The sequence below is a fragment of the Emys orbicularis genome, chromosome 10 (genome assembly GCF_028017835.1).
Source record: "Emys orbicularis isolate rEmyOrb1 chromosome 10, rEmyOrb1.hap1, whole genome shotgun sequence".
NCBI classification, from domain to species: domain Eukaryota; kingdom Metazoa; phylum Chordata; order Testudines; family Emydidae; genus Emys; species Emys orbicularis.
The window spans coordinates 153,135-175,048 of record NC_088692.1 but is presented as its reverse complement, the minus strand read 5'-3'; the positions used below and the strand labels follow the sequence as shown (position 1 = coordinate 175,048).

The 21,914-nt window shown below is 47.4% G+C and overlaps 2 protein-coding genes across 2 annotated transcripts in view; both read left to right on the top strand.

The window, feature by feature from the left end:
• Positions 1-6,640: 6,640 nt before the first annotated feature.
• LOC135884536 (ubiquinol-cytochrome c reductase complex assembly factor 4) lies at positions 6,641-17,078 on the top strand. Its single transcript, XM_065411953.1, is given in 4 exon segments — positions 6,641-6,669; positions 15,801-15,870; positions 15,872-15,975; positions 16,094-17,078. Coding segments are annotated over 4 exon segments (552 nt in total). The 3' UTR covers positions 16,443-17,078.
• Positions 17,079-20,553: 3,475 nt separating this feature from the next.
• The window catches only part of UNKL (unk like zinc finger), a 133,574-nt gene continuing 132,213 nt past the window's right edge, over positions 20,554-21,914 (top strand). The window contains exon 1 of the mRNA XM_065411636.1: positions 20,554-20,649. Within this exon, the coding sequence (XP_065267708.1) occupies positions 20,570-20,649 (80 nt within the window). The 5' untranslated portion in view covers positions 20,554-20,569. The remainder of the gene's footprint in view (positions 20,650-21,914) is intronic.

Below are 21,914 nucleotides of genomic sequence, written 5' to 3'. Positions count from 1 at the left end.
GTGAGGGACCTTTTAAAAGGCTTTCTGAGGGTCCCAGTACCCACTGGATCACCCTTGTCCATATTCGTTGACCCTCTCAAAGAATTCTAGTAGAATTTTATCAGTGACCTAATACTAATAGTACTCATGGGAGGAGGTGGATAATTGAAACCTGCCAATTATGCATAGTCGATTATGCATTCCTATTACTCTTGAAATCCTCCACCATTGCTGTTGCATGCCTCTCCCATCTCCTTGTTATGTCTTGACTTAGTTTGTAAACTCTTTGGGGGCCTTGCCTGTCTTTTACTGCAGCTTTGTACAAGGCACAGCACAATAAGGACCCAAGCCCTATGGATTTTGCTGTATTGGTATTAATAGGAGCAAGTCATGAGCTCACAGTGCATGTACATTGCTGGATAATATGCTTATGAGGCATCTACTTTCCAGGAAGCAAGATAATGAATTTACCAGGCACTAGTCATGTCCCTAGTTCAAATTATACACCTAGAACTAGTGTCAGCCACATCTCACATGACCGTTTTCTGCTCAAGATCATTTAATCAAAGTACACATTTGCATGAACCAGATTTCCACCATTATTTTTATATACAAGCCAAAAAACACCCCACAACCTCTTCTCTATCTATTCCATATATCTTTAAAATTATATTAACAGTTTTTATACTCAGCTAACCATGGCAGTATTTGAGTGCTTTGGAGTAGTGCATTAAGCAGTGTGACTACACATCTGTGATGTGCTGTTTGTTCTCACATCCTCTCCTCTGATGGAAAAGCATGTTTTATTATAAAAGCAGAGAACTCCCTAAAAACATACACCTAGCCATGGTGCTACTCTCAAACCATGTTCCAAGATACATGCTTATCTCACTCCCAGTCTCTGTAAACCTGGATAAAAAGATAAGCTTTTCAGCATGCCTTGAGGATAAATAAGCTTGCTCTGTTTGAAACCCAACGGAAGGAGACAAGAGACACATATTTTATCGGATCCAGACTTTCATGTCAGGTTGTATACAAACAGCACTGTGAAGCCATCAGACTGCCAGCCTCACTTTGGTTTGTGCTGAATGTGCAGCTGGAATCAACTGTGGCAATACTGGACCAGCAGTTCTGTCCAATGAGCTCTTCATCAAGGAACATGCAAAGAAACCCCCATACTGGGTATAGTGTTCAGGAAAAGCATAAGGAGCCTTCAAGAAGGATTAAGCAGAGACCTTGGTGCCTATGGAAACATCATATCTCCTTTGTCTATGTATGCCAATTTTGCCCAGATGTAGAGAGACCAGAGAAAGAAGGTTGTATCAGTGACACACATTTACCAGAAACCCTTATGCAATGAGGGTTTATGCAATGAGCAGATTCATCACTACTACAATATAAACAAACACATTAATGGGGTAAAAGCCTATGAGAAAAAAATACTTAGCTCCTTCCATACTCAATTCAGTAAGACCTTATGGATATAACAAGGTTGACATATGTTGCCAAAGTGTAAAAAGGAGATCACCAACAGACTAACAGCTATCAATTGGGATGGATAGCGGGAATGTGGCTGGGGTTTGATCCCCAATGCTCATTTGTCAAAAGTGTACATTTCAGATTCTATGGAAGGTTACTACATAGTCTGATACCATCTCTGGTTTTTCACAGGACCTAAGCTAGAGCCACTCCACTCCCCACCTGCCACCAATGTCCATCCTCCTGAGGTTAAAGCATAGGTTAGCCTAGCTCACCCCAGAGAAGCTAATGAGGAGTCAGTAAATCAGCTGAAGAATGGGGGCAACAGGATCGTTTCCATGGCTCTTAAATAAATGAAAATTAGGAGCCTAAATACCTCCGGGTTCTAGGCATTGGGCTGTACTACGCCTCTAACACCACAGCCACAGGGAAGGGCGCTGACAGCCCCCCACAGCTAGGAGCACGAGCACCCTGCCACTCTGCCCCACTTCGGAAACCACAGCAGATGGCTCACCGCATTTCCAGTAAATGTTATCGCCTCCGCCCCTCCCCTGCTGCCTGGCAACGTATCTCCCCCTTGAACCTTGGCTCACGCACCCTTTACCCTCTCTAGAAACAGCTACGCCCCTGCACAAACGGCCCATGGCCGTCCCGACTCCCTTTTCAGCAGCTTGGACCTTCTGACTGACGTAGACAACTAAGGGCAGCGGCTTCAGAAGATATTACTGAGCATGCTCAGATCACTTGCGTATGCTCAGTCGCAGCAAGGTCGCTAATTCTGACACTCCACTGGAAGGAGCCACGGCACAGGGAGGTTTGGGGACCTTGTGTTAGTCTCTCAGCCAACGCACTAGTTCCGCTCTGTAGACCGGAAGTGTATAAGCCTGCGCTGGTGTAGTGAAGAAGACTTCTCCGCCTAGTAGTGTGCTACTGGTAGCACATTATTTACATGTGGCCATTCCTACATGGAAACTATTGACATGCTTCATAATTAGAAGTGTGTCAACAAAATCTTTTAAAAACACCTGTGTGGTAAGCAATATCTTTGAGAAACCATTTTCTGTCTTCATCATCCTCCATAACCATGTCATCAAAATCACCTGGATGACTGCTTGAAACTCCTGACACTACACACTCCTCCTTTTCTGTGTGTGTGACCTCCACTTGGCTGTTGTGAGGCTTGTGAGATACATTGCCTCCCATTTCTCCTACCTCTGAGGTTTTCACAATGTCATCCACAGCAGTTTCCTTTTCGATGTTTCTCTGTGATATGTTTTCCTCACCTAATTTTGGAGGCTCTTTAAATACTTTTAGTTGGGAGATACTCTGTACAACGTTGATGAACCTTTGCCTAACTTGTTTTCTAATTTAACTCTTTTGCCCTCTACAGCGGCAATTTTGTATGGTCCCACGTAGGTAGGGTCTAGCTGCCCTCCCTTTCTTGTTTTCCTTCTCACATTCAGTAACAAGACAGCGTCACCAACTTTGAATGTTATTTCCCCATGTTTACGAGTCTTAGTTTTGGCATACTGTATTTGCTGCTTTTCTTGTGCATTTGAAATATTAGTAATAGCCACTTTAGTTTCAGCATCCCGGCTACCTTCATTTTTCATGATGTAGTCTTTGTAGTATTCTTCATCAAATTGCTTTAAATCAGTTGGCTTGGGAAACAACTGGAGGAGTTGTGTTTGTAAAATGAACAATCACAGAATAACATATGCAAATGAAAGCTGAAGGACACTTACTGTGTACTTGTCTGAGACTTGGTCTGGGAATCTTGGCTCAAAGCCATACAGTAGTCGATAGGGTGAGAATTTGGTTGTCATTTTTGGTTTGGTTTGCAAAGAAAATACGTCACCAAGAAATTCATCCCAATTAGTCGCACTATCATCAACCAACTTCCACAGTACTCTGTAAAAAATGGTGATGGATTATTTGTTGGGGAAGGGGAAAGTACTGTCTTTACTGAGAGAAATTGTATGCAATCTAAAAGGCGTAAAGAGGCCATCGTAGTGAGTGGGATAATTCCTTTTACTCAAAATAAAAGACAAGTTGAGTTTCAACGTACTAAAAATGTATTGCAATTTTTAGCTTCTGTGATAGTGCATTCTCCTTTCTATTAATACTGTAATTTTCCACTGGCCTAAAATTACCTTTTGATGGATTTGTGTTTTCAGCTAGTCCATTGGTTTGTGGATGGTATGGGCTGGTCAAGCTCCGTTGTATTCCCAATTTTTTGCACATCTCTATGTTAAGCTGAAAGGAAAAAACGTATGCCATAAACTTTCCTCTGGACAGATTTGGTGTGTTTAAAAAAAATAAATAAAAAAATAAATAAAAAGGTTATAGCAACTCTGATGGGGTGACCAGCAGTAATCCTTGACATAAATTGAGTGGGAGTTTATGGCCATTTTGGCACAAGTGTCCATTAAGAAGAACTCACAAGGACAATGAAGCCCATGTTCACTGTGATGTGAAAGTGTGGTTGAAGACATAGTCAAAAACAGAAATAAGTATTTACTCATTATTGAATTCTGACCCACGATCTGTCAGTATATGCTGTGGACATCCATATTGCTGTATGAATTTGTACGTTTTCTTGGCCATCACAGATGCAGACTTATTTTTAATTGGAAATGCATGAACCCATCTTGTAAGATAGTCTGTTGCTGTCATTATATATTGGTATCCCTTCTTTGTTGCCAGTAATGGGTCCATTAAATCCATTCCCACCAAGCCAAAGGGCTGAGTGACCTGTATGAAAAGGAACCGGTTGGAGTCATTCTTTGGATTTCTAGTACTTCATATTCTCAATAAGGCCCTAAATCGTAAGCATACCGAACACTGTGATGTGGGTTCCATAACCACACTATCATAACAATAACACTATCATAACAATTCAGAACAAAAAGAAAAAAATTAGGAATACTTGTGAGAAAGATGATATAATAATAAATCTGCGGAAATATGGCAGTGCACGGAGCAATACAGCTCATTGTTGCATTCTGTTGTGCCACTCACATGCATTGCATTTATTGGGAATTAAAGGCCTCATTGTGTAGCAATTGTAAAAATGCATAATGCTAAGCTATTATCTTGAACTCTCTATTTCTAAGACTTCTTAACAGTTTTCCAGGGCAGAGAATGAGACTTGATATAATGTACAAGCAGTCCACACTAAAAACATTCCTAATGCTTTGACACTGGAAGGAAGGTAAAAGGAAATTCTGAAGAAAGTTTGTAGCTGTGTCAGAGTCCAAAACTCACCTTTATGCTTTTCAAGGTGGTATCCAGATTTAATTCCTTTCCCACTTTCTGCAACGAAGACATCGTGAAACCTACATAGTGAAGACAAAATAAGAGGATGACATTAAATTTCTTGTATGAAAGTATTATTGGAAGGGATTGTACATATTGCAGCAAATGTATAATTACTGTTCTTTACAATGTAAATGTAAAACTTGTATTTAAAATATAAAGTAATTATTACAGGATTTAGTTTTATTCCAGTACAGACCCAATCAGCGATGTCTTTTGTCATCCCAGGCCAATAGTAAATTTTGTTCATGGTCAGTGTTGTTTTGACTATTCCTTGATGTCCACCCTGTGGACTGTCATGATACTGTTGAAAGAGTTGTGGGGCTTGTTTCATGGTGTGCACAACAACCAACTTTCTTCCTTTGACATAACGGAAAAGTGTCCCCTCTGATAATTAAAGAAGATGGAGATGTGATGATGACAGCAACTGCTGCACTTAAGCCAGAAGTGGGCAAACTACGGCCCGCAGGCCACATCCGGCATGCGGGACCCTCCTGCCCGGCCTCTAAGCTCCTGGCCTGGGAGGCTAGCCCCCAGCCCCTCCCCTGCTGTTTCCCCTCCCCTGCAGCCTCAGCTCACTGCGATGCCAGCGCAATGCTCTGTGCGAGCTCTTGCCAGGCAGCGCAGCTGCAGAGCCACGGCCTGACCCAGTGCTCTGTGCTGCGCGATGGCATGGCTGGCTCCAGCCGGGTGGCACGGCTGTCTGTCCTGGTGCTCCGCCAGCCACCAGTACTCCAGGCAGCGTGGTAAGGGAGCAGGGGGGGTTGGATAGAGGACAGGGGAGTTTGGGGTGGTGGTCAGGCGGTGGGGGTGTGGATAGGGGTCGGGGCGGTCAGAAGGCGGAGAACAGGGGCGTTGAATGGGGGTAGGGGTCGCGGGGGGGCAGTCAGGAATGAGAGGAGTGGTTGGATGGGGTAGCGGGGGGCAGTCAGGGGCAGGGGTTCCGGGGGCGGTCAGGGGAAAGGGAACGGGGGGGGGGGGATGGTGCAGGAGTCCCGGGGGACCGTCAGTGGGCTATAAGCAGTCGGCTGGGGGAAGGAGCCAGGCCACGTCTGGCTGTTTGGGGAGGCACAGCCTCCCCTAACTAGCCCTCCATACAATTTCGGAAACCCGATGTAGCACTCAGGCCAAAAAGTTTGCCCGCCCCTGACGTAAGCAATTATCAGATATTTTATAAGTCAGAGATTCATTACAAGACATATGCATATACAAGAAATCTGAATACAGTATGTGTCATCCTGCCTTTGATAGGGGGTGGATGGGTGTGATTTCAATATATGACTACAAATAGATGTGAAATAAACATTTTAAACTGCAAGTCATTGGTCAATGAACAGTTATGGGCTTTGGTTTGTAGGATACACTGAATTACATACTTGAGAAATAAAGGTAAAAATTAGTCTTTTTTGCCAATATCTATATTACATGACAAAAGAGTGAAACTGAGTGCAGAGCACAGAGCCACCTAGCTGCCCGTGAGCCTAGGAGCTGGAGGGGGGGGACATGGCACTGCTTCTGAGAGGTGCCAGGATCCAGGGCGGCTCCTCCCGCCCCCACCCAGCACCACTCCTGCCAGGGTATGGGGCTTCTCCTTCCCCACCCAGCGCGGCTCCTTACATGGCTTCTCCTCCTCACCCCATCGCGGCTCCTGCTGGGTCCGGTCTTCTCCTAACTTCCCACCCCCCAGCGCGGCTGCTGCCGGGGTCTGTGGCTTCTCCTCCCTCCCCCTCCCCCAATGCGGCTCCTGACCCTAATCCACCACTGCACCCAGTCCTAGCCTAGCTGGGCTCCCGTGGGTAACCTGATGCCTGCTGTGGCTGGAGCGGAGGCTGACTCGCAGGGAGCAACCATACACCTGGACGCCATGGCCACGAGGTGTGGGGCAGCCCTTAGGTGAGCAGGGGCTGGCTGTGCTGCTGCTGATAGCCCAGCACTCCCGCCCATGCCTAAACCTAAGACTTTTTTTTTTTTTTTTGGTCAGACTCACTCAGCCCCTGCCGAAGCAGGGAGGTGGGAAACAGCTGATTTGAGCCTGCCCGCCAAACAGCTGCTCGGACAGGCTACCCCTAGGAAACAGCACCCGCAAAACAGTTGAGCCCTGGCTGCCAGCAGCTGGTCATCCCAGTGGGTGCTGAGCATTCAAGGAGTCAGCGCCTATGGTCCCAGTTAAGCTAAACTGAACACTTCAGGTAAATCCTGTGTTGGGAGCTCAGGAACATCATGTATATACTGAAGATTTCCATTGAAGAATAATAATTGCTTACCTTCCAAGGAAAATTTGGAAGCAAAGCTACGCAGGTTGAGTCTGCCTCCTTCTGGATATGTGTTATTCTTTTTATAGGTCAATAATTTTTCCTCGGAAGAGTTCACTGGGTATTGATCACAGAAGAGAACATTACAGCTGCTAACATTCACAAAATTGCAACCATCAAATATCAATGCATATAACACTCAGTTTTTATAGTGTAGGCATGACATGAAAATAGCAGACATATAAATAGGGAAAGATGAACTCAGCAAAATGCACAATGCCGCATCAGTCATGGCCCAATTACAAGGGCTACAGAAATACAGTTGAGCTATGTGCATAAGTTCAAAGTATTTCCAGCTTACAAAGTCTGGCAGCATTAGATCCATGGTAATCACATTTAATTTGCAATAATGAGCTCACCTGTAATATTTTAACACAGTAAAATAATAGTACCTCAAGATAGGAAATAGAACAGCACAAGAATGAGAATTTAAAAAAAAACACAAGCAGGGGTATTTACAGACACTGTGTTACATATATTTGGAAAACAAATGAATATATATATATATATATATATATATATATATATATATATGCCATACTGATGTTTAGAACAGGGAGGTCCTTTCCTAGTCAAGGTGTTTGTGGAAAAAAAAATCAGTTTTCTGAAATTCTGGATACTCTGAAATACTTAAACCCATGTAACACACACATTTATGTATCTTCATGATAACAGGCATGAAAAATCTTGTAAAATCAAAAGCATGCATTTGAACAAAACATCTCATAATCATGACAATTCTTAATTACATAGGATTTTTTTTTGCTAAAATGCTTTTAGAGGAAAAAAACTTGGGCTACAACTAGATTTGTCAGTTTTTCTCACCCCACTGGATAGTGCAGTCCTTACACAGGTTTGTTCATTCAACCTGGGACAATCTCCTGCGTTGTAGGGTATGGCTACACTTGCAGCTGTAGAGCGCTTTAAGTTGAACCAGCCTTCGGCAAGCGCAGTAGGGAAAGCACTCCAGTCTGTCCACACTGAGAGCTGAAAGTGCACTGGCATGGCCACAGTTATAGCATTTGCAGCTGCATTGGGAGTGGTGCATTATGGGCAGCTATCCCAGCATTCAAGAGGCTTCAACGTGCTTTTCAAATGGGGTGGGGTGGAGTGTGACAGGGAGTGTGGGAGGCAGGGCCGGCTCTAGGATTTTTGCCGCCCAAAGCAAAAACAATTTTGGCCGCCCCACCCCCCGTTTTTTAATTACCCCACCCCCAGCCCCGCCTCAACTCCGCCCCTTCCCCAAATCCCCAGCCCTGCCTCCTCCCCCCAGGCTCTCAAGCCTGGGAGGGAGGGGGAGCAGCGGCGCGCGAAACGGCCGCTCGGGATCTTCCCCTCCCTCCCAGGTTTGAGAGCCTGGGAGGGAGGGGGAGACTCCGAGTGGCCGCGGCACAGGCGCCGCTTCTCCCCCTCCCTCCTAGGCTCTCAAGCCTGGGAGGGCGGGGGAGCAGCGGCGCGCGAAACGGCCACTCGGGATCTTCCCCTCCCTCCCAGGTTTGAGAGCCTGGGAGGGAGGGGGAGACTCCGAGTGGCCGCGGCACGCGAAACGGCCGCTCGGGATCTCCCCCTCCCTCCCAGGTTTGAGAGCCTGGGAGGGAGGGGGAGACTCCGAGTGGCCGCAGCACGCAAAACGGCTGCTCGGGATCTCCCCCTCCCTCCCAGGCAGCAGCAGCGGAGGTGAGCTAGGGCGGCCGCGGCACATTTTTAGGGACAGCATTCTGGCGGCAGCCATGCCGCCCCTAAAAATGTGCCGCCCCACGCACCAGCTTGTTTTGCTGGTGCCTAGAGCCGGCCCTGGTGCAGGGAGAGAGTGGGTTTTCGGGGTGCTGAGAGTGTGTCAGCATGCTGTCTTGTAAATTCAGACCCCCCCTCCCTCCCCCACCTCTCTCTCACTCACTCAAAGCAAACAGTAGCTGTTTTTTTGTTGTTGTTTCTTTTTTCTCGAGCAGCCTGCACTCCAAACGGAGCCCCCCACCTCTATCTCACTCACTCAAAAGCAAACAGTAGCTGTTTGTTTTGTTTCTCGAACCAGATAAGCAGCCGCTCTCAGAACTGGAGCTTTGAAAGGGCACTTCCGCGTCCCGAGTTCACAACAAAGACAAGAGAGAGACTACTTCAGTTAAGAGGATTATGGGCAGAGGTGAAAGTAAGCCAGTACGCCCCGCTATGGCGTACCGGCAACAGCCGGTTTGCCGTACCGGGGCAGCCCGGCTTCCCCAGGGGGTAATTTAAAGGGCCTGGGGCTCCCAGCAGAGGCTTTAAATTGCCACCAGAGCCCCACTGCTGAAGCCATGGAGTATGGCTGCCGGGCTCTGGGGGCTATTTAAAAAGTCCGGGGCTCCTGCTGCTTCTACCGCCCCGGCCCTTTAAATAGCCACCGGAGCCCCACTGCCACTACTTCAGGGCTCCGGCAGCTATTTAAAGAGCCGGGGCGGTAGAAGCAGGGGAGCCCCGGGCCCTTTAAATAACCCCCAGAGCCCCAGGCTGCTGCTGCTACTCTGGGGGGGGGGGGCACTTACCTTACAGGGTGGGCTGGGGCTGGCTCTGACTCCCTCAGCCACACCCCTTCTGCCCTAGGCCCCACCCCTTCTGGGGGCCAGAGCTGGCCACAGCATACTGGTAAGTCACTGGACTTACTTTCACCCCTGATTATGCGGCATTTCCAGACAGGGCCGACTCCAGCTTTTTTGCCGCCCCAAGCGGCGAAGGGAAAAAAAAAAAAAAGAAAAAAAAGAAAAACCCACGTCTGGTTGAGCTGCCGCCGAAGTGCCGCCGAAGAGGAAGAGCGGGACTGAAGGACCCGCCGCCGAAGACCCAGACGTGCCGCCCCAATGAGGGACGGAGTGCCACCCCTTTCTATTGGCCACCGCAGGCACCTGCTTCCTTCGCTGGTGCCTGGACTTGGCCCTGTTTCCAGAGGTCAGTCAGTGCGTAATAATGTTACTTCTTGTTTACACTGGAGCTGCAGCATCTCACCCAATACGCAACAGCTGTTAATCCTCTCTGGGAGGCTTTATTGCGCTATAATGTGCAAGTGTAGCCAAGCCCGTAGTCTTCTCCTCTTCTTGGTGTCTTGGTTGCAGGATAGAGGGCAAAAGGGTCTGCTATGCACCAGACTGTCTCTTTTATATTATCATTTCATGTGCTTTTAAAACACAAAGTCCAGGAATGTCTGGGTGGTATTGCTGAGTTTCTAAAAGCAAAAGTAAGAACCTGGTGTGGCCTGATGCAGATGAGTGATTGGATTGTAGCTCAATGGCTGGAGATGGGCTAGTTCACATGCCGCCTGGGCATTGGTTACTTTGCTTTCCCAAGTTACAGCATGCTTTAGTGATATATATGCATACAGAAATGACTTTCAGCAGAGTATAACCTTTCCCCTGATACCTTACAAGACATGCTTTATATGTAAAATCACAATTATATGAAAATGAGGAATATGGGGTACACTCCACCAAGGTATAGAATGTCACACATTCATTTTCTGATAGAGCTGTAAAACGACTCTTAAAAGTTTTCTAAATAAATCAGTTTAAAAAAGTATAGTATGTAGAAATTAAACATATCTGAGTTGTGAAGAATATATAAAGGCTATAACAACCAACAAGAATGCACTTTTATCTAGAAAACCATGATAAAATCGAGTCTTCCTGACTAGTGATTTAAATTATGATTTAAATCAATTTCACTTAAATTAAATCCACCATGGTTTAGGGCCAGTGTCACAGCCTTATGTACATGTTTATTACTCAAGAAATCTTAAGTGACACTTTTGTTGTATGAAAAGATGCTTAGTCGCCATCCTCAAAATAGCCATTAGACAAACACTTGATACCAAACACATTTTGGGAGTAGAGAGAACCAAGCAGACATTCCTCACATTCCTCTATTTTCAGGACTGTTTAAAAAACATTTTGCAAGTGGAATTTCATGGCTATTGCATGAAAAACCCTTAATGAAAGTCTGAACATTTAAAAAGAAATCTTTATTAGTCCCTTTCCACTGCATAGTACGTCATACAGTCTCTTAATAACAAAAAAATTGAATGCACACAAAACATTGAGAGTAGTTAAAAGCATTATAAATAGTATGTGAAATACTTAATTCCTTTGGAAAGCAAGCTCATAGGCAGAAAATCTACCATTGTGCTTTATACAGACTTCCACTTCTGTCACTCTTACACACATAAGGAGCAAAGAGGTATCATCACAAAAATTACACTCAGAACTATGGACTCGCATGTCACCTCATTGCACTCTCATTTAATTTTTGAGACATTTTCTTTAGCCTTTGTCTTCACTGTTAAACTGTTTTCATTAGTTTTATTAGCAGTGAGAAAAAGGCCTATGTCTGCATGATGGGGACAAAAGATATATTATACACACATGGATTATTCTTCAGTGGCTGGTAATGTCAGATCCTTCTCATTCTCAGTATGCTGAGCTGAAGTGTCTGTCTTCCCATCATCCAGATTGCTGGGACAATCACTTCTCACTGTTCAGTCTTTGTACCTCACGTGTTTCCGGTTGTTCTTGTAGGCTTTCTTCCCCCCACTTTCTGGAAGGCTCTTTTGCTGTGACCTGGGTCAAACAGCAACCACTGTGTAGAGGTATCTGATCTTGGTCAAGTAGTCCCCATTGTATAGCACTATAGTTCAGAGGCACAGTTCCTGGGGTAATCTTTATGTGTTTGTGCATTCCTTCAATAAGCCACTAACATTGTCTGGCCTCATTAAATAGAGCACATTTGAAATACAGAGAAATGGTCAATATTTCTAGCCTCAGATACAAACATTACTTGAATACAGATTGGATAAATACAGTCAATAGGTCTTAAGTTTTGCAATGATACCCCACATCAGCCATCTTGCATAAAGTATATATTAGCTATGTCATATCCATATCATAAGCATATTTTCATAAAGAATGTAGAGTATATGTACATGTACATTTGCTGATCTGCAAATAGTAAAGGACCATGCACCTTTGGGTTGAAAGGCTCATGACAATAGTGCAGAGCCATGCAAGCTCAATGATTCTGTGTGAGATGGCAGACAGTGAGGAGGGCCAGGCAGATTTGTGGGTTTAGAAAAAAAAAGGTGAAAACATTATGTATATATTTATGTATGGGATACATATAACATTAGTGAATGGTTAACAATGCATTATAAGAAGTTGGATCCGATGGCCACAACCACTCCTGTCTGACCTGTTTGGTACCCAGCATACACTGCCAAACCAAAGCTTCCCAAAATACAGTGGGATATCGATTCATGGTGCACCTCACTCTGAATCGATACAAGTGCTTCTGGTGAGTACCCTGACTGCTGAGACAAGGAGTCCAGGAGGCATGCACACAAGTGACATAGTAACCGTAGTGACTCTATGGTGACATAACTTGAGTTAAGGCCATATCTACACTTTAAGTGTGGGTTAGGTATATTAAATGTTTGGGAGTATGAGGGTAGACTAAGATTCATTCAGGTGTTTAGGCTCAAGGCATTGGAACTGCCTCTTTTTAAATATTTTTTATGTGCCTCTTTATTCCTTACTGCACCCTACAGGGTAAGGAATAAAGAGGCACATAAAAAATATATCATTTATTTATTAAAATTTCTTGACTCGAAGATGTATAAACTCATGATTTTAGAATTCTTGTGGTTGTAAGATGTGTGTTCATTATATTTTGAAAGGCAGAACTATGAATGGGTTGAACAAAGAATTAGATCAGTCCCTCAGGATAAGTACATTGGCTATTAGCCAAGATAATCGGATGCAGGCCCATGCTCTACGTGTCCCTAAACCATCCTTTGACTGCCAGATGCTGGGAGTGGACAATGGGATGGTTCAATGACACAAGACAGGATACTAGATTAGGCGGACTATTGGTCTGACCACCAATATTCAGTCAGAGTGGAAGTAAGATGATCCAACAAAATAAACATCTGTTCTAAAAATGCGAAGAAAAAATTAGAATTAAAAATTCAGGGAATTCAGGGAATCCCAGCAGCAGATAAGACAACTTGGGAAACTGCTTGGAGACTCTATGCATTCAGATACAGTGATAAGGGATTCTTTGTTTTTGAGAGGATATATGTAAAATGTTTCACTGAATTAAGTCTCAGGGATTATCTACATTGGCAAGTGAAAGCGCTCTAACTTGCTGGCTCAGGGGTGTGAAAAATCACCCCACCCTCCAAGCGCAGCAAGTTTGAGTGCTTTAAAGTGCTAGTGTGGACAGGCTCAGCTCACAATGCTTGGAGCTAATCCCCTTGTCGCCTTTAAGAACCCAGCCCTGGGAAGCCAATGCTGAGAGGTGCTGTCTGTGAGAGGAGGAAATAAAAAAAAACCTTTGCCGCCCTCCATTTTGGCAAACCTGGGTGTCTCAGTCGTAACTGTTACCCCCTGTGCCCCTGCCTGTGCCAGGTTTTGGCTTTTGACACCCTCTGCCAGCGCCTCACCCCGAGTTTAAATCCTGCTCCTCCCCCCTTCATCCCTGATTTTGCCCTTTAGCCCCTGTCCTAATGCTGCCTCCAGCTGCTTGACCCCCCTGCCCAGTCAATTTCTGCCCCCTGCTCAGATCCTGGACATCCCCTGCTCCAATTCTCCCCCTTTGCCCCCTTTTAACCCCTGTAAATCAGCAGATTTTTACGGCTAATAAGGGCAGGGTGAAGGGCAGTGGCTTCAGCAGATGCTACTGAGCATGCTCAGTTCATGTGACATACAAAAAAGCCACTTTGCTCAAATAAAAAAGCCTCTCACCCCCCCCAACAAACTATTTTGCAAAGCACTGGTGGCTCAGTGCCACTGAGGTAACTGCTACCCTCTGTGCCGGGTTTTGGCCTCTGACACCCTCTGCCAGCGCCTCACCCCCAAACTTAACTCCTGATCCTCCCCCCCATTCCTGATTTTGCCATTTAGCCCATCTCCTAATGCTGCCTCCAGCTGCTTGACCCCCCTGCCCAGCAAATTTCCACCCCCTGCTCAGACCCTGGACACCCCCCTCCTCCAATTCGCCCCCTTTGCCACTTTTTAACCCCTGTCAATGGGATGGCAGGTTTGTAGAAATGTTGGTGGTGCCCAGAACCCGCCCCCTCAAACTCCACCCCGACCTGCCTAAGGCTCTGGGAGGGAGTTTGGGGGGGGGGAGGTCTGGGGTGCAGGCCCTTAGGCTGGGGCAGTGGATTGGGGTGCAGGAGAAGTGCAGGCTCTGGGAGGGAGTTTGGGTGGGAGAGGGGGTCTGGGGTGCAGGCTCTGGGATGGAGTTTGGGTGCTGGGTGCAAGCTCCGGGCTGGGGCAGGGGTGCAGGAGGCGGTGAGCGGTGCAGGCTCTGGGATGGAGTTTGGGTGTAGGCTCTGGGCTGGGGCAAAGGGTAGGGGTACAGGAGGGGTGAAGGCTCTGGGAGGGAGTTTGAGGGCAGGAGTGGGTGTTTGGGAAGGGGTGCAGGCTCTGGGATGGAGTTTGGGTGCAGGCTCTGGGCTGGGGGTGTAGGAGGGGGTGAGGGGTGCAGGCTCTGGGAGGGAGTTTGAGGGTTTGAGGGGGTGCAGGCTCTGGGAGGGAATCTGGGGATGGGAGGGGGTGTGGAGGGAGGGGATGCAGGGCTGGGGATGAGGGCTGTGGGAGGGGGCTCAGGGCTAGGACAGAGAGTTGGAGTATGGGGGGGGGATGAGGGCTCTGGCTGGGGCCAGGGATGAGGGGTTTGGGGTGTTGGAGAGGCTCAGGACTAGGGCAGAGGGTTGGGGTGCAGGGGGGGTGAGGGCTCTGGCTGGGGGTGCAGGCTCTGGGGTGGAGCAGGGCTGAGGATGAGGAGTTTGGGGTGCAGGCAGGCTGCCCTGGGGCTGGGGCCAGAGAGGACGACTCCCCCCAGCCCTCTCCCCGCAGGCAGCAGTGAGCTCTGGGGGAGGGACCCCTCCTCTCCCCCCCCAGCACACTCACTCTGCACCACTGTCACTTCACATGCTCCTAGGGCCCCTCTCAGGTCCAGGAAGCCCCCTCTCCTCCCCTATGGTGGGTACCTGGTGGGTGGGGGTTGCCATCACGTGTGGCCTCCCCTGCTGCTGCCCCTCACCATAGCCTCACTGGGGGTGGGGGATGGGGCTGCCCCTTGCCCAGTGTGGGGCAGGAGTGGTGGCTGGGGGGGGGGGAGGCAGGGTGTCACAAAATTCACCCAAGCTCCAGCTGCTCAGGTCTAGGAAGCCCCCCCCCCCATCTCCCCTGTGGTGGGTGGGTGCTGGGGGGGAGGGGACTGCCATCACATGTGGCTGCCTTCCTCCCCTGCTGCAGCCTCCTGCCCCTCACCGTAGCCTCACTGGGGGTTGGGGCTGCCCCTTGCCCAGCGTGGGGCAGGAACGGGGAGGGGAATCACAGGGTCAAACACTCACCGAAGCCCCAGCAACTGCTCAGGTGAGTGAGGTCCACTCCAGATATCTCTTGGCCGGAAGCCCTCTCATGTGTGCTTCCTCCCCGTCCCCCTGAGGTGCTGTTTCAGCCTGCCAAGCTGCTCTTGTGCTGCCAGCAGCCCAGGCAGGCAACAGGCAAGGGAGAGCAGGGCGCTGCTTTCACTCGGCAGGGACGCTCCGGGAACACGGCCCGCTCCAGGCAGGGCTGGGGGAAAGACCCAGCTCCAAATCTTGGTGGCGGAGGGCCCCCAGCCCTGAATATTCCTGGAGCCCAGGCACCCCGAGAGAATATAACTCGCAAACGCGACCCGCAGAATCCTACGGCTAATAAGGGCAGGGAGAAGGGCAGTGGCTTCAGCAGCTGTACTGAGCATGCTCAGTACACAGCAAGTCGCACATTACTAAGCCCAGCAGACTTCTCTACTACACCGGACGTGACGGCTGGCGGTGGTGGTCCGGGATGAGCCGCGCGATCCTGTGGGGCTGGCGGTGAGAGGTGGCGCGGGCTTGCTCCGTGTGGGACTTTCCTGGGGCGGATCCCGCCCGTGGAGGAGACAGACCTGTGACTCGCTTTACGTCGCGTTTATTCTTCCTTTTCTCCTTCCAGGCCGCGCCCGCTCTCCTGTCTCGTCTGTCCAGTGCGACGTCTCAGTCGGCAACCGGGGCCCGAGGATGTAGCGGAGTCTGAGAGCTCTAGGCCCATCCCCTTCTCCACCAGCAAAGCCAGCCCACGGGTCTGGTCTGTGGACAGGTCCATGGGAAGTGACTATCGGAGACCCTGGGTGAAAGTGCTGCCGGTCAGCCTGCTAGGGATAGGGCTGCTGCTCTGGTGCGTTTTTAGGGAGGAGGCAGAAGTCGACGAGCAACTGGGAGCCGTTTTCCATGGGCAGGTGCCAGGCTTGTTAGATGAGACCCCAGAAAACAAAATGCTGCCACCATCCCAACAGGAAAAATGATGACCTGAGGGAGGGTAGCTGTAATAGCAGGCCCCCTAGGAAACTGCTGGTATTCCAGGTGATCTGATGCTGCATTGACTTGCCTGGAAACTCTTGTTTTCCCCACCCATCACTGTCTTTATTCTGCAAGCCTGATTCCTCGCCATCACTGGTAATTCTTACTAATCCTCATATAACTCATGGCAACAGAGTTAATCAAGTGGACTCTTAACTTGTGCATAGGTGCAGTCAGAAGGTTGAATATGTGAACACTGCTGTACTGATACTGTCCTGAGATCTGGTTAGACCTAGATCTCCATTTCAGATAACCTGTCCCCCATCATCTGACTTTTAAGATTTTGAATGTATTACAATATCAAAGTTAGAAGGATACAAAAACATTGTGCCAAAGGTGACAATGACACTGGGATAACAAATTACTTTGTAAAGCATGGTGAAGATAGCTACATACGTATATGCATTATTACTATCAAGCTGAATGTTAACTTCATATTCTGTACTCTACTATTGTGTTAGGTCATGTGGAAATGACTTCCATACAATCTTTTAATGCACTGTCAATATGAGTTTAATAAATCCGTTTTCTCACTACAGAACTAAACATAGCTCTATGGTGGAGATGAACTTTCTCTGTCATCAGTAGAAAAGATCTTTTTGTAGTAGATGTAACTGAACAGTTCCTTCATGAAGGCGAAAAACAATCCTCTTAATTGTGAAGAGCAAACCAGTATCTGGGTAAATCTTAATTGCAAAATTAATCCTAACTTTCCAGGTTTTAAAATCATACATCCTACTTACTACTGGCTTTTAGAAAACTTTTCCTAGCAAGAGAAGGAGTTTAAGCCATCCACTTCTACAGAATTTAAGTTTTCATTTGAAAAACAAAATTAAGCTTCTAGCTTTTAAGGTTGCAAAAACTATCTTCCAGCTAAAACAATGAGGAGTCCTTGTGGCATTTTAGAGACTAACAGATTTAGTTGGACATAAGCTTTCGTGGGCTAGAACCCACTTCATCAGATGCATGGAGTGGAAAATACAGTAGCAGGTATATTTATACCTAGTACATGAAAAGATGGGAGTTGCCTTACCAGGTGGTGGTGGTGGTGGGGGGGGTGTCAGTCTAATGAGACAATTTAATTATCAGTAGAATACCAAGGGAGGAAAAATAATATTTGTAGTGGTAATGAGGGTGGCCCATTTCAAACAGTTGACAAGAAGGTGTGAGTAACAGAAGGGGGAAATTAGTATTCAACTGTTTGAAATGGGCCACCCTCATTACCACTACAAATATTATTTTTCCTCCCTTGGTATTCTACTGATAATTAAATTGTCTCATTAGACTGACCCCCCCCCCCCCCACCACCTGGTAAGGCAACTCCCATCTTTTCATGTACTAGGTATAAATATACCTGCTACTGTATTTTCCACTCCATGCATCTGATGAAGTGGGTTCTAGCCCACGAAAGCTTATGTCCAACTAAATCTGTTAGTCTCTAAGGGTATGTCTACACCCAGCCGCTACTTCGGCGGCTGGGAATCGAAGTTCTGGGTTCGATTTATCGTGTCTTGTCTGGATGCGATAAGTCGAACCAGGAAGTGATCGCCGTCGACTGCGGTACTCCAGCTGGACGGGAGGAGTACCGCGGAGTCGACGGGGGAGCCTGCCTGCCGCGTGTAGACCGAGTTAAGTTCGAACTAAGGTACTTCGAACTTCAGCTACGTTATTCACGTAGCTGAAGTTGCGTACCTTAGTTCGATTTGGGGGTTTAGTGTAGACCAAGCCTAAGATGCCACAAGGACTCCTCATTGTTTTTGCTGATACAGACTAACACGGCTACCACTCTAAAACCTATCTTCCAGCTGTGACTCAAATGCATAATGGATGCAAAACTGTTTTCCTGATCCTGCAGCCAAACCACTCTAGTGTGTCTGCTTCTGCTCACAGTTTTACTAAACAGTAAAGTAAACTTCATAGCTATTATTTAAAATGCTTGTAGTTGCAGGGAAACTGGTAGGAATCTAGTGGGGCTAATGCTGTTACAGCTTGGTAAAGCTGTAAGCAACAACCAACGTTATGTTTTCTGTGGAATCTTGCTGTTGTCCCCTCCCTAGTCTGTCATAATCTCTTATGGCTAAAAGGTGTCTGGTAAATTCAAGTCCAGTTTTTTGAATCTCCATTAAATTGGTTTAATAGTTATAACAAAGGCTGATAGCAATGAAACAAATGAGGTATTTAAGGGAATGTTCTGAAGGAGTGAGGAATGGGACAGGGTGGCCAGGAACTTCACTGCCTTTAGAATCAAATGCAAAATCCATTTAGTCTTCCTCAAAATACCCTTCTTTTTCTCCACCTATCACCCCTTCTTGTTTGTGTGGTTTAAAAAAAAAAATCCAGTGCTGACTGGAGTGAAGAACCTACTAAATCTTATATACATACCTCTTTAATTTCATGATGGGTGCTAGATAAGACCCTATAAAGTTTGAGTGTAACCCAGCAGCTGTATGTGCTTAAAAAAAAACCCCAAACCCCCACTTTTCAGTGTCACTGAATTATTTATCTTTCCAAGTGGTGATTCTTAAATTTTACATATATACTCTGATGTACAGTATGTGGGAAGCTAGTGCTGAAGTTACAAACATCTGAAGATGTGGTACACTTGTGCACAGTCGAAAAGTGCAGTGCTATTTAAAAGTTAATATTAAAACATACTCTTAATATGTTTAGCTGTGTAGTAAAATGTCTAGGCCACTGAACTCCTTTAAATATAAATTAACTAGGAACTGGTGTTGCTACCTCCCATATAACCTACAAGAATAAGAACAAGCCTAGGAGATTATTTCTACATCTTTCCCTACCTTGCCTTAATTTTATATATGATCAGAGTGCTTTACAAGACATTGTGAAATATTATTTCTGTTTTAGAGGTGATAAAACTGAGGCTTAGAGCTGTCACATTTATTGAGTTTTGGAATCAGGAGTAGAATCTTGGTGCCTTAGTATTAGGCTTATGCCTCATTCACTAGACCAGTGGCTCTCTAGGAAGACAAACTTATTCTCTAATAGTAAAAGGGGGCTAATACTGCAGAATGAGATGGGCCTTCTTGCTAAATGGTTAGCAAGTGGTGGATTTATAAGTATCCTCAGTTGAAGCCTTGAGGCAGTCTGTGGGAAAGAAGTCTTGCAACTGACCAATGGACTGAGTATTTGACCCTGTCTCTGACTGTAGTTATAGGATCAGCATTAGGGATGAAGTTATGGGCTGGGGGAGGAACTTATTACTGCAGCAGCATCCAGGAGGAGAATATTTAATGTGTAACGTCTTCAAAGAGTAATGGTATTATAAGAAGACTACAACAGAACCACCATTAAAAGTTAAAAAGTACTCCTGTTCTTTTTGCGGATACAGACTAACACGGCTGCTACTCTGAAACCATATATAAAAGCATATTTCAGGGTATTGCTGTCAAAGAAGATCACGTTTAAAAAGAAAATGCTTCCCCTGTCCACCTCTTCTTTTGCCAACATCTAGGAAAGGCACATGACTCTTTCAGTCCCTAGGCCGGGGAGAGGGAGAAGAGCCGGCAGCAGTAGGGCGGATCTAAGGTGCTGTGAGTAATGTATGGAGACGGTTTGGAAGGCCTCATTTTAAGAAGCTTGCCGTTATAGCGAAGGGAGTTTCATGTTTGTGCCTTACCTGAGTCTGCTGCTAAAGCATCCCAGTGAGCAAGGACTCCCCTGAGGCGTATCACTTAGTGATTGCTTGAGAGGCACCGAGAGGCGGCTATGTGTGGCCCTGGCCCCCTGCAATCTCATGCACACAAGCCCCCTTGTATTTCAGCGTCCCAAAGGTTTCCAAGCTGCAGAGTTCAAGCAGCCCTGCCTGCCCTGGGCCGCGGCCTCCCTGCGCTGTAAACAGTTTAGCGGTGTGGGGGGAATGAGTTGAGTAGCTCCCGCAATACCTGTCCGCTGTGGGGTCAGCTCCTCCCATCCCAGACTCCCCCTCCATGCCCGGGTGGGGTTTATCCCCCCGGCTCAGCAGGGGACGGGGGTGGCTTCGCGCCGGGCGGGGCTGGGGGAGGTGGCTCTGGCCTGGCAGGCGCCTGCGCTGTGGCTACCGCTGAGGAAGATGCCGTCGGTTTCGAAAGCGGCTTCTCGAGGTGGCGGGTCCGGTGGGTCTCCGCAGACAGAGCAGCCGACGCACTATACGTAGGTATCGGGCCCTGGAGCCACCTTTCGCGCCCTCGCCCCTGCCAAGCCTGACCCAGCGTCGGGCGGGGGTCCTAGGCCCTGAGGTAACGGACTTGGTTTCGCACCCGGCCTAAGTCCAGCGGCCTCTTACTTCGGCAGCGGGTCTCGGGCGGGGGCCGGGAAGGGGCTGTGAGAGCCTGAGAGGCTGCTGGCCTCCGGCGCCGGAACGCGGCCCGAGAGCCCCTAACTCGCCTGGCGGCCTCGGAACGCGGCCCGAGTGCCCCTAACGCGACCTGCGGCCTCGCCGTCCCCGAAACAGTACCCGAGCCCCCCAACCCACCGTACAACCCTCTAATGTTCCTGAAACACCGCCCTACAGCCCTCCCAAGCCCCCAAGTCACCCCCACCACCCCGTAACACTTCCCACATGCCCCAATGTTCCCACAGCCCCTAAACCGGTCCTAATCCTCCTTATAACCGCTCCTATGGCCTCCTGTCATCCCCTAAATAAACACCACCATGCACCCAAGACACTCATAACCCCTGAGACACCCTAAAGACTTCATAACCATCTCTTAATTCCTTAACAGTCTTATACCCCCAGTCACCTTAACTACCCCTAAACAAACGAAACTCCTAGATAACCCTGACGCCCCCTAAACATCCCCAAAGCACATCCCCAATAACTGAATTACCTCCAGCCTCTAGATTACTGGGGATTTCTAACAGACTGAGGTAAGCAGTGAAATAACTGTAAGTAACTTCATACAACCTGCCAAAAGCATCACATAACCCCCAGATCTCAATTGTTTGCACAGTAACAATCTCCAATAACCAAGCTTCTCCAAACTTCCAGTACCTTCCCTAGTAACGTTTGTGTTCTTTTCCATCATCCCTGCTCTTTCTCCTCCCTGGGATAAACTCTCTCTTCTTCATTTCCTATGTTCTTCCTGTTCACTTCTATCCACCTTCCACACGTGCACCCTGTAGACTACTGTACCAGTGTGAAGGGAGTTGCAATTCCTCCCCCATCTCTCATGTCAGTGTTCCCAGGATAGGCTTCTATGCAATGCAAGTCAGTGGTGTGGGGTTATTGGGGTTAAGGGGCATTTCTAACATAAAACCAAATGAGGTTATTTGAAAAAGCAGCTCTAGGAGGATTATCTAGTATTATAGGAGGGAGTCTGAATTCATGTTCAAGTAACTTGTTTTGAAGTGCTTGGAACTGCTGTATGATTGTCACTTAGGGAAATCTAATTTTTAAATCCTATAGACATGATTTT